This window comes from Oratosquilla oratoria, unplaced genomic scaffold (assembly GCF_046742065.1).
Source record: "Oratosquilla oratoria isolate Oo_2021 unplaced genomic scaffold, ASM4674206v1 SCAFFOLD107, whole genome shotgun sequence".
Lineage (NCBI taxonomy): Eukaryota > Metazoa > Arthropoda > Malacostraca > Stomatopoda > Squillidae > Oratosquilla > Oratosquilla oratoria.
The window spans coordinates 1-12,500 of NW_027467464.1; the positions used below are offsets into that span (position 1 = coordinate 1).

Sequence of the window (12,500 nt, forward strand, 5' to 3'; positions counted from 1 at the left end):
CAATTAAATCGTTGATTGACATTATTACTTCTCGTTAACATCAGCATCCAGTGGGACACACACAAAAGTACACATGCACGCACGCACACACACGCACACATGCGCTCGAGGTATTTATGATTGAACAATAAAAAATAAGAAATATATATCAATGAATAACTAAAAATAAAAAGTCCAATGAGATAAGGCATGCGTTTTTTTCGTCCTTCCGCCCAATCCGTGGCAAAAAGGGGACACGGAGAGCGGTGGGGGTAAGGAAAGATTGGCGATTAAAACTTTGACGGGGAACCTGGAAGGCTCCTCCTACGGGGGACCTGGAAGGCTCCTCCTCCGGGGGACCTGGAAGGCTTCTCCTCCCGGGGACCTCGAAGGCTCCTCCTCCGGGGGACCTCGAAGGCTCCTCCGGGAGACCTCGAAGGCTCCTCCTCCGGGGGACCTCGAAGGCTCCTCCTCCGGGGGACCTGCAAGGCTCCTCCTCCGGGGGACCTGGAAGGCTCCTCCAGTCCGCTGAGACAAGGCATGTGTTTCTTTCATCCTTCCGGCCAATCCGTGGCAAACAGGGGACACCGAGAGCGGTGGGGCTAAGCAAAGATTGGCGATTAACTTTGTATACAAAATTAAAACATCGATCATCGTTGAGCCCTGAACGATCATCGTTTTGCAATGGACGATCATTGTTGAGCCGTGGATGATCATCGTTGAGTCAAGAACGATCATCGTTAAGCCATGGTGCCAAAGTTCTCGAAGCTGCCGAAGTTCTCGAACGTGCCGAAATTCTCGAAGGTGCCGAAGTTCTCGAAGGTGCCGAAGTTCTCGAAGGTGCCAAAGTTCTCGAAGGCGCCGAAGTTGTCGAAGGCGCCGAAGTGGTCGAAGGCGCCGAAGTTGTCGAAGGTGCCGAAGTACTCGAAGGTGCCGCAGTTCTCGAAGGTGCCGAAGTTCTCGAAGGTTCCGAAGTTCTCGAAGGTGCCGAAGCTCTCGAAGGTGCAGAAGTTCTCGAAAGTGCCGAAGTTCTCGAAAGTGCCGAAGTTCTCGAAGGTCTGGAAGGTCTCGAAGTTCTGGAAGGTCTCGAAGTTCTGGAAGGTCTCGAAGGTGCAGAAGTTCTCGAAAGTGCCGAAGCTCTCGAAGGTCTGGAAGGTCTCGAAGTTCTGGAAGGTCTCGAAGTTCTGGAAGGTCTCGAAGTTCTGGAAGGTCTCGAAGTTCTGGAAGGTCTCGAACTTCTGGAAGGTCTCAAAGTTCTGGAAGGTCTCGAACTTCTGGAAGGTCTCGAAGTTCTTGGTGTTCGTAGACTGCTCGTTCCGGCGACCCCGTCTCACTGGCGAGTTGTCAACAGACGCCATGAAGAGAGTCTAAGAAGTATATATATATATGTATATATATAATTATGTATATATATATATATGTATATATATATGTATATATATATGTATATATATATATATGAATATATATATATATACACGTATATATGTATATATACGTATATCAATCAATGAATAACTAAAAATAAAAAAGTCCACTGAGATAAGGCATGTGTTTCTTTCGTCCTTCCGGCCTATCCGTGGCAAACAGGGACACCGAAAGCGGTGGGGGTAAGCAAAGATTGGCAATTAACTTTGACGGGGAACGTCACTCCGGAGACGTGTACGATGCCCCAAAACGCGGCAATCAAGAGAAGGCGGCAACGCCATTTCTGGAAGTGGGTGGCTGATTGCAAGGTCTCAAAAGGAAGTATTGAGAATAACCGGGGGTTGCAGAATATTTTACGGGCTGAACACACTAAAGCATTTCCTGAACTTTACAATAACACGAAGATTTTTTTGGTCCACAAAACAATTAAAGAATTCCACAGGAAAGTCATTCGGTTCAACGCTTCCCTAAGGGAGTGCAAAGATTTTGAGTACAGCGACGAAAAGTTTGATACTCTGGAATTTTTTGATGGAGAAATAACAGAAGAATAGTCAAATGGTTTTTCGAAGCATTACTTTGTGGGGTACAAAAGTTTCACGAAACATGGTGGACGAAGCGACCATAGAATCTACCAGATGCATTATCTTGATTTATCTTATAAGGCATACCAGAGGGCTAAACGTTACAACAAATATGCGGTCAAGAAGGTCAAAGACGCGCTGAAGAAAAAGAATGACCGGCGTCCCGTGAAAGAGGAAACGCCCGAAAACCTTTCTGGTGCACCAGGGAATGATAGTCAGCAGTTTTCGAGTAAATTGGAGGCAGAGAAGTTAAATGAGGACCGAGCACGAGAAATTCTTCAAAAGACGGAAGAGAGGGTCTCAAAAAGAGAAATGCGTGCAAAATTGAAGGAAGAAAAGAACAGAAAGATACGAGAAGCACGAGAATTGCGGGTGTTAAAGAGAGAGGAGAAAGCCCAAAAGATACGAGAAGCACGAGAACTGCGGGAGTTCAAAAGAGAAGAAAAGGTCCAAAAGATACAAGAAGCGCGAGAATTGCGGGCCGAAAAAAGGAAGAGACGTGAGGCGTTTAAGAAAGTGAAAGTTTTCCTGCGATTTGGAGAGACTCCTTAGGATTTTTCAGAGGAAGAGAAAAATGTTCTTGACAAGTTGAGAAAAGAACGATCCGAACGTCATTTGAAGGAGCCAGATTCCGACCAGCGAGAAACTGTGAGGGAGGAGTTGCTTGGGTTTCTTAGGGAAAACTCTGTTCAAACTTTTCCGCATCACATCGGCCAATTGGGGGATTTCAAATGTAAAGTCTGTTCAGCTTTGCTGTGGAAACGAGAAAACAAAACAATCTGTTGCAACTTGGGTCAAACTCCTTTATTGTTGCCCTCAGATATTAAGGACGGGACAATAAGAGAGCTCTACGAAGGTAAAACCGTTCTCTCTGAAAGATTTTTGAAACACATCAATGGTTTCAATTTAGTATTTTCTTTCACATCTTTTGCGACTTCGAGTAAGCTGGAGAACGCAGGGGAAAAGGCACTGTGTTACAAAATTCAGGGACGAGTGTACCACAGACTAGGCTCATTGAAGCCCGGGTTGCTAAAAAAGGGGTCTTTGACTGGGAAAGACGTGCATTTTGATCATGAAAGTAATTCTGAGAAAAAACCGTTTTGGAGGAAGAATAATTCTTTCTTGGATCTTTATTTCTACCACGAGAAAGATCATCAGATTAAACTTCGCACTCTGGCGGTTCAACATTTTTCAAAGTCAGAAAATGGCAAGGGGAAAATGAACAAAACGGAGAAGAGACGAGCTAGGGAGGAAAAGGTTCTTTCAGAGAACGAGAAGATTATCACACACTTTTACGAATACATGGCAAAACATAACGCGTGTCTGTCTGGGATGTTGAAAGAGCTAGAGACGGCTAAACAGCTCATGGAAGCACACGTCAAGAAATATGGCAAATTACCCCAGGTGTCTATTACGTTGAAAGCCGCTGAGAATCTAACAACCCGCGAACATAAAGGAGTCTACCACCTTCCCACTTCTTCTTCGCAGGTGGGAGCCATCGTTAATTCGGGCCCCTCAAGAGACCCATTGGAAATAGTGATAGGTTCCCCAAAGGAAGATTCAAAATTTAGTCTCAGACTTATGAGTCACACCAACTTCTTCTACGATGTTTTTCAGTATCCTCTCCTGTTTCCCAATGGAGACGTCGGTCATTCTTGCACTCTGAAAAAGCAACGCAAAGCAGACATCTGTTGTTCAAAACATGTTCCTGCAACATACAGTAGGCTAAGCCCTTGCATGTACTACGCCTCTCTTTACATGGAAAGAGAAGGTGTTTTCAATTATGTGACTAAAGGGGCCCGTCTTTTCCAACAATTTGTTGTGGATAATTACGTGAAAGTTGAGTCTGACAGGTTGTCTTTCATCGAACACAATCAACAGGAGTTGCGGAAAGAGCGCGCTGATATTCTTATAGGGGACGGGGATAACCGAAAGGCGGGTCAACGGGTGATTATCCATGCTTCATTTGTTGGGGGCCCAAGATACATGAAAGCGCGGCAGCAAGACGCCTTGGCTTTTGTGTCGTCTTACGGGTCTCCAGACTTTTTTATCACCTTTACAATGAATCCTCATTGGGAAGAGTTGAAACAAGCCGTGGAGGCTGTCGGTTGTGACATCTCCCGGATGTATGACCGCCCTGACTTTGTTTGTCGGATTTTCAAGTTGAAAGTGGACATCCTGATGGACGATCTGACGATTAAAAACGTGTTTGGGCGCGTTAAGGCACACCTACTGAGTATTGAGTGGCAGAAAAGAGGTCTCCCTCATGTTCATATCCTTCTTTGGATGGAACGCCACGTTACTGCCGATTTCGTCTCTAGGGTGATATCAGGTGAGATACCTGACAAAAATAAAGAGCCGCGCTTAAATGAGATTGTGACAACGAACATGATACACGGCCCCTGTAGAGGCTTTGACGAGTCTCAACTATGTTGTCAAGGAAAGTACGGTTCCACATCATTGTGTGGAAAGGGTTTTCCGAAAGTGTGCAGGGGCGACATGTACTTTGGGAACAACGGGTACCCTCTGTATCGAAGGACAGCAGTAAGTGAAGGGGGCCACTCTTTCGAGAAAAAAGTAAAGGGAGAGAAAATCAAAGTTGACAATTCATGGGTTGTCCCCTACAGCCCGTATCAATGTTTAAAGTATAACACGCACATAAATGTTGAGTGCTCAAATTCTATAAAGTGCATAGCCTACGTTACAAAGTACGTCAACAAAGGATGTGACCGCATTCTGTTTTCGAAAACGAAAGAAGGGGAAGATGTTAATGAAGTGAGAAAATTCCAGGAGGCACGATTCGTCAATGCGAATGAGGCGTCGTGGAAGATTTTCAAATTTGCGATTCACAGAAGTCACCCCCCTGTGGCAACTCTTGACTTGCATCTAGAAGGAGAGAACGCGGTATTTTTCAAGGAGAACGCGTCTAAGGAGATCGATAGAAAAACCTCTAAAGACACTCATTTGAAAGCTTTCTTCAAAATGTGTGCGCGAAACGAATTTGCAGCAGGCCTATATTATAATCAGCTTCCCAACCACTTTGTTTTTAATAACACTAGCAGTGTCTGGGAAGAAAGAAAGACGACAGCATCTTCTCTAGGAAGGATACGTGCTGTCACAAATAAAACTGTCGAGCTCTTCTATTTGAGACTACTTTTAACACACGTAAAGGGGCCTACGTCTTACGAGGATCTTTGAAGGGGTGATCTATCCCACTTACAGAGAAGCCGTTAAAGCGATAGGACTCTTAAACGACAAAGAAACTTGGAAGAAAACTATATTGGAAATAATCAACCACACTAATGACCGCAATCAGTTGCGAGCTATTTATGCGAGCATGCTGGTGTTTTCGGAATTAGAGGACCAGTCAGGTATCTGGGAAGAGACCAAAGATTTGTTCGCCAGTGACTTCCTGCAGCGCCAAAAAGCGACGGAATACAACGATGAAATTTACCTTGACGCTCTAGACGATATCCAGGAACATGTGTGGAACTGCGGAGGGGGCTATATCACCCAATATGGGCTACCACTTTCAAGATGTGGCGAGAAAACATCAAACATCATACGCCGAGAAAAGGCCTGTAACAAAGAGAAGTTGACAGAAGAGGTGAAGGAGAAGTCTCTTCTTCTGAACAGCAAACAGAGACTCTGTTACGATACTGTGCTATTTCGCATCGAGAACGCCCAAAAGTACAGGCACAATGGGATATTCCTGGATGCTCCAGGTGGGACGGGAAAGTCTTTCGTGCTCAACATTTTACTGGATACTGTTCGTTCTCAGGGAAAAATTGCCTTGGCTGTCGCTTCATCGGGTATCGCCTCTACTGTTTTGCATGGAGGAAGAACTGCACATAACATGTTCAAGATCCCGTTAATGGATTACAACGAAGTGTGCGCCTGTAGCATCAAGAAAAACTCAGAGTTGGCGAAGCTCCTATCAATGACGTCTCTGATAGTCTGGGATGAAGTTGTAATGGCAAACAAGAACACGTTAGCTACTCTTGATGTTTCCCTTCGGGACATTTTGGGCGTTCCAGGAAGGTTTATGGGGGGGATAGTATTTGTCTGTGCGGGAGATTTTCGTCAAATCCTCCCAATTATAAGAGGGGGAGGAATGAATGATGAGCTCGAATACTGTATAAAGTCCGGTTATTTCTGAGACGACCTTTTAAAGTTGGAACTAACACGTAACGTGAGACTCAAGGCAGATGACGCAAAGAACAAGATATTTGCGAAAAATCTATTGGCTCTGGGGAGAGGGGAGAGTGGACCCGTAAAACTTCCCGAGAAGTTTGGGATTGTCGTTGAGACCCGTAAAGAGTTAGTGGACAAAGTCTATGATAATTTAGAGGAAAATCACCTGAATGCTTCATATTTCGAGAAGAGGGCTATCATTTCCCCCACAAACGATGATGTCGACAGGATAAACTTGATGGTCTACGATAAGTCTGAAGAACCAGAGAAAGTGTACATGAGTGTTGACACTGCAATGGAAGAAGTAACGGACATTCAGACATCGGTTTTCAATGCCATAACGAGCCCCTCTCCCTCTTCACATGTTGAGACTGAAAGTAGGAAGTGTCATCATGGTTATGAGGAATATATGCCCTCCCAAGTTGTGTAATGGGTCCAGAGTAATAGTGACTAATCTTAAAAAAAATATCATAGTCGGAAAGATCTTAGGCAGTACACACAGGGGTGAACAGGTTTTACTCCCGAGAATTACTCTGGAGTCTACTGATACCACTATACCATTCAAGCGGAAACAATTCCCTGTTAAGCTTAGTTATGCGATGACGATAAACAAATCTCAGGGGCAGACATTTGATAGGTGTGGAATATTGCTTGATTCTGCACAGTGCTTTGCCCACGGACAACTTTATGTCGCCTGCTCAAGAGTTACAAGCTGGAATTCTCTCATCATATACACAGGTTGGGAAAAAGTGAACGACGATTTCAGGATGAAACTACCACGCAATTGCGTGTATAAAGAACTTTTCGTTGAGAGTCTTTCAGAAGAAGATAAACCTCCTGAAGCGGTCGTAGTTTCTGACGACCAAGAAGTTGCTTTGGCCGAAGAAGAGCCTGACCAAAGCATTGTAGAGATACCCAAAGAAGTGTACACGATCTCAGAAGAGGAAGCCGTAGATATGTTGCTGCCCGCGTCGTACGATTTGTGCTACGAAAGAGAAGAAGAGGTCGACCCTGCCTCCAGTTTCTCTATCTCTATCAAGGAGGAGTTGGAAGAGGAAATAGAGGAAGTTGACCAAAAAATAGAAGAGGTCAAAAAGATGCTAAAAGAGAACAGAGATACCACCACTGAGAGCAACAAGAGGTCCAGCGACGACGACGAGGGAGAATCTTCTACTAAGAAGTAGTGCCGGCGGCTTTAAGTTGAAGAAGAAGTTAAAGATGACTAATAAAACACAAATGTATAGCAACAGGGCGTAGCCCTAGGGCGCGAAGCTCCCGGGAGCGAAGCGAGCAGCGCCGCAGGACAAGCACCCACGGCGTCGGCGTCGTCGTCGTCGTCGTCGTCGTTGTCGTCGTCGTCTTCGTCGTCGTCGTCATCATCATCATCATCATCATCATCATCATCATCATCATCATCATCATCATCATCATCATCATCATCATCATCATCATCATCATCATCATCATCATCATCATCATCATCATCATCATCAGTAGAAACCTCTTTAAAAACAGTGAAATGAAAGTAACAAAAGAGGAGGAAAGACATCTTGGCACTGTGATCGGCTCTGGATCATTTAAGAAGTAATATATCGAAAACAAAGTTATCGAATGGGTGGCGGAAATTAGGCCACTAGCCAACTTTGCAAAGACCGAACCCTAGGCGGCATATGCTGCCACTTCGCTCGCGGGCGCCGCAGGCCAAGCACCCACGGCGTAGCCGTGGCTGGCGCAGCCAGGTGCTTGTTAAAGAAAATAATAATAATAAGCAGCCTCGACTGACCTCTTTGTCCTCACTAACTCCGTCCGCACTCATGATGAGTGTCCACTCATGCCACCAACGTGTTACAATCATGGTGAAGCATATGACCTCATGGGTGTAGTGCGAGTGTCCCTATTCAATCATCAATGATTGGAAGCTGGCACAGTACCTCCTTTCCGTCCAGTTGATGACGTGTTGAAAACATGTTGATGATATACTAAAGATATGTTGATCACATGGTAATGACATGTTGGCATATTGGTGACGTGTTGGCAACATGTAAATGACATGCTGGTGACATGCTGTGGAGATGTCCTCGGAAGCAAGATCCTCTTTTTTTAATGTGATCCTTAAGGGAGGCAATTTGACACATACCTGGAAAAAAAATAATGATATTTGACCGTAACTGTTAAGGAAATATAACTCTGCCTTTACGAACTAGAGATTCCTTCGAGATGAATTATTTGTCTGGCGTCAAACAGAACAGTTGAATTCATTTGTCTGGTGTCAACCATATCAAGCCAGAAACTAGTAGGAGTGAGTGAATGCTTAGCGATTAAGTTTAACGTCGAGAATCTGTCTCCTCCAGGAAGCCAAAGAACAGCAATGCACAGAGTGTGGGATATACGTGAAAAAACAGGTTGACAGCCCCGGATCTATTGGAGAATCATGGGGAGTTACTGGAATGACTTTATATTAGACCAGCGATTGTTCCGCGAGACTCAGCTAGGTCGGGTACCACCGGTATAATTCGTGAACGTCGACTACGGCTGTACAGGCACGTGGCACACTGCCTTGAGGTTGATACGCACGCAGCACGCTTCCCTGGGGTTGATGGAGGAGACGAAAGGGACGCCTACAGAACTCGTGGCTGGGGCGGCAAGTCAAACGATCTTGGCAAATGCTGTTTGGAATGGGAAGGGTGGCAGCATGGGAGTTTGTGCGGATATTGGCGTCGGCATACATGTGAAGCAACGTAACCCGCACCCCACCCCACCGGCGTATGATTCAGATTGATGATGGTGATGCTATGATAAGGTACTATGCTATACTATACCATACTATAATATAATATACTGCACTGCTATACTATACTACACCACAATTATATAATGTACGATACTATTTGTCATATATCTATAACTCTCTAAAAAAAAATTCTGGAGCGCTCCCGATCTGAGTCGGCCGGCCCGGGGGTGTCTGCGACTTCCATTGTGTTTCTGGGACACCCCGCCGGCCTAGCTGTAAGCATACATTTGAAAGTTAACGGGTTGGGGTTTCTGAACTACGGCCCCCTTCTCGGAGTTGGTTATCGTTAAATGGCTAAAGAAACTGAAGCTCAGAGAAAGAGGAGGATACGACATTTCTGGAGTTGGGTCACCACGAAGAAGAGCCAAGACAAGAAAAATGTACAAAACAATAAAGCGCTTTTCAACAAGTTAACAGCAGAGCACTCTTCTTTATTCCCTTCTCTATACGCTGATAACCAACGTTTCTGGTTGGAGAAGGACATTAAAGAGTTTCATCGGAAAACTCTGTCTCTCAACAAGATTCTTCGAGATAGTAAGGACTATGAATACGAAGATTCTCTTTTCGACTCCATTCCCTTATTGGAAGAAGCGATTAATGAAGAAACGTCAGATAATTTCATTAAGCATTACTTTGCGGGATACAAGAGTTATGCCAATAACGGAGGAAAGTGGTGCCATAAGACGTACCAGAAGCACTACCTTGAACGGATCTTTAAGAAGTACAAAGTGGCTGAAAGGAGGAACAAACACGCTATAAAGAAGGTCCAAAGAGAAACAGAACAGAAGAAGAAAAGAATACAGTTAGAAGCAGAAGAGAAAGAAAGAACAGAGCGGAGAAAGGAGGAAGCTGAACGAAAGAAGAAGTTAGCCGAAGAAAAGGAAAGAGAAGCTACAGCAAAGGCGAAGGAATTAGAGAGAAAGAGACTCGAGGCCGTAGAAGCTTCAAGGAGGAAAAAGGAAGAGAGGGAACAAAGACTTCTCGAGACAGAGGCGTTTAGAGCCAATAGAGAAAATAACAGAGAGAAAATGAAGAAATACAAAGAGATACTAGCAAGACAAGAGAAAGGAATAATGTTAGTAACAGAAGAAGATAAGAAGTTACTCGAAAAAGTCCGGGAGGAAAAGAAGGAACATTGGGAAGGGGGGATAAAGCTTGAAATGACGGATTACGAAGAAGACTGTAGTGGTTTGAAAGCACGAATAAGGGACACCTACGACGTTGTGGAACACAGCATTGGAAAACTTGGCGAAGTAAAGTACAAGTACTGTGATGCTTTAAGGTGGAAAAGGGAGACAGAGGGTTTGTGTTGTAGATCGGGACAAATCCCAGCTGTGAAACCCTCTGAGATAAAAAACGAAGAGTTCAAATCACTATTTGAAGGTGTTACCCCTCTTTCTAAAAGATTTCTTAAGAACACAATCGGGTTTAATACTGTCTTTAGTTTCAGTTCCTTTGCAACATCCAAGAAATTGGAAAATGCAGCTGAAAAAGCTATGGTGTATAAGATAAAGGGTGCTATATACCACAGAACCAGTTATGTGAGGCCAGAGTTATTAGTGGGAGACAAGGAGACTCGAGGTATGTTTTCGGACGAAGAAAAGTTTTCCAACGGAGACGTAAAGGACTTAACACGGAGAAGACCTAACGGGGTTGTCGATAACTTCCTAGATCTCTATTTCTATAACAGTAGAGAGGAACAAATTAGACTCAGAACCTATAAAGTCTCTAAGTTGTTTTTGGAAGCACCTATAAGCGAGGAGAAAAAATCAACTAAATCCAGAAGAGAAATAGAAGAAAGAGAGTACAACGAGAACGAGGAGATAATTCGTATAATATTCAACTACCTTCTCGAAAACAATAAGTGTTTGAGACAGATTTTGTCTGAAATAGAAAACTCCAGGGAACTGATAGCATTGCATATTGAAAAGCATAAAGAGATACCACAAATGAATCTCCAACTTAAAGCGGTTGAAAACTTTGAAACGAAGGAACATAAAGGAGTTTACCACCTTCCGACATCAAATGTGACTGTGGGTGGTATAGTGAATCTAGACGACGAGCACGATCCTCTTTTAATAAAGATAACCAGTCCCAAGAAGGATTCGAAATATAAAATTAGGTTTGTGGATCACACCAGTTTCTTTTATGATCCGTTCCAGTACCCTTTATTGATACCCAACGGAGATATGGGTTACACGTATCTTTTGTGGTCTCTGAAGGCTAACAAAGCTGGGAACGAGAAGAAGATTTCTCCGTGCGCATATTACGCTTCTATGTTTATGGAAAGAGAGAACTGTTTCACAGCTCTCTTTCAATGTCGAACACTGTTCCAGAGGTTCGTTATTGACTGTTACGTGAAGGCTGAATCAAATCGATTAGATTATATCCGTTTTAACCAACATGAAATCAGAAAAGAGAGGTCCGATATTCTTAAGAGTGATTCAGCCCATAAAGGACAACGAGTGCTACTTCCTAAGTGTTTCGTGGGAGGCCCGAGATACATGAAAGAGAGGCAACAGGATGCGTTAAGTTTTGTGTCAAGATACGGTTCTCCGGATTTTTTCATAACTTTCACTATGAATCCGAAATGGAAAGAATTGACACTATACGGCGACACTATTAACGTCTGTAATCGTCCAGATATAGTTAATCGTGTTTTTAAACTCAAGGTAGACCAACTAATGAGAGAGTTATTAACAGATAAAATATTCGGAGAAGTCTCAGCTCATTTGTACAGCATTGAGTGGCAGAAAAGAGGCTTGCCTCACGTTCACATTCTTCTATGGATGAAACGTAAAGTGACTGAAAATACCGTTTCGAGCCTAATATCCGCCGAGATACCCGACAAGAAAAAACACCCAGAACTGTATGATATTGTTACCACTAACATGATACACGGACCGTGCATAGGCTACGATGAAAGCTCCGTGTGTTGTAATGGGAAGAAAAACGATAGAGGGACGTGCCAGAAAGATTTTCCGAAACAGTGCCGTTCAACGATAAAATTCGGAAACAACGGCTACCCTCTCTACAGGAGAAGAGCTGTGGGAGAAGGAGGTTTCTCCTTTGTGAAAAAGTTAAAGGGACAGGAAGTAACTATCGACAACTCATGGGTGGTGCCTTACAACCCCTATCTTTGTTTGAGATTTAACTCTCACATAAACGTAGAGTGTTCAAATTCTATTAAGGCTATAGCGTACGTTACAAAGTACGTCAACAAAGGATGTGACAGAGTTCTAGTCACTAAAACCGAGGGAACCGAAGAAATCAATTAAATTAAGAACTTCACGGATGCAAGATTCGTTAACTCCAACGAAGCAACTTGGAAGATATTCAGATTCCCCATACACAGTAGTTACCCTCCTGTTATGAATCTGGACCTCCATTTAAAGGACGATTCCTCAAAGGCAGACATAAAAAAGAAGGCAAACAGAGACACTCAGTTGACAGCATTTTTCAAATTATGTAGCGTTAACGAATACGCAGCCACCCTAACTTACAACGAAGTAGCTGCTTACTTCAAG

At 43.8% G+C, this 12,500-nt stretch overlaps 1 protein-coding gene across 1 annotated transcript; it reads left to right on the forward strand.

Annotated features, from left to right (window-relative positions):
* Positions 1-2,042: 2,042 nt before the first annotated feature.
* LOC143022510 (uncharacterized) lies at positions 2,043-6,612 on the forward strand. The gene is made up of 5 exons (XM_076180753.1): positions 2,043-2,304; positions 2,551-2,721; positions 2,809-4,972; positions 5,211-6,045; positions 6,163-6,612. Exons 1-5 carry the CDS (start codon positions 2,043-2,045, stop codon positions 6,610-6,612), a joined length of 3,882 nt encoding a protein of 1,293 aa, XP_076036868.1.
* Positions 6,613-12,500: the final 5,888 nt, after the last annotated feature.

Coding starts and splice junctions, on each gene's coding strand:
- LOC143022510 (XM_076180753.1), top strand. CDS start 2,043: ATGCATTATCTTGATTTATCTTATAAGGCATACCAGAGGGCTAAACGT. Junction 2,305..2,550: donor GGTCTCAAAAAGAGAAATGC/GTGCAAAATTGA, acceptor AGGATTTTTCAG/AGGAAGAGAAAAATGTTCTT. Junction 2,722..2,808: donor CCAATTGGGGGATTTCAAAT/GTAAAGTCTGTT, acceptor TGTTGCCCTCAG/ATATTAAGGACGGGACAATA.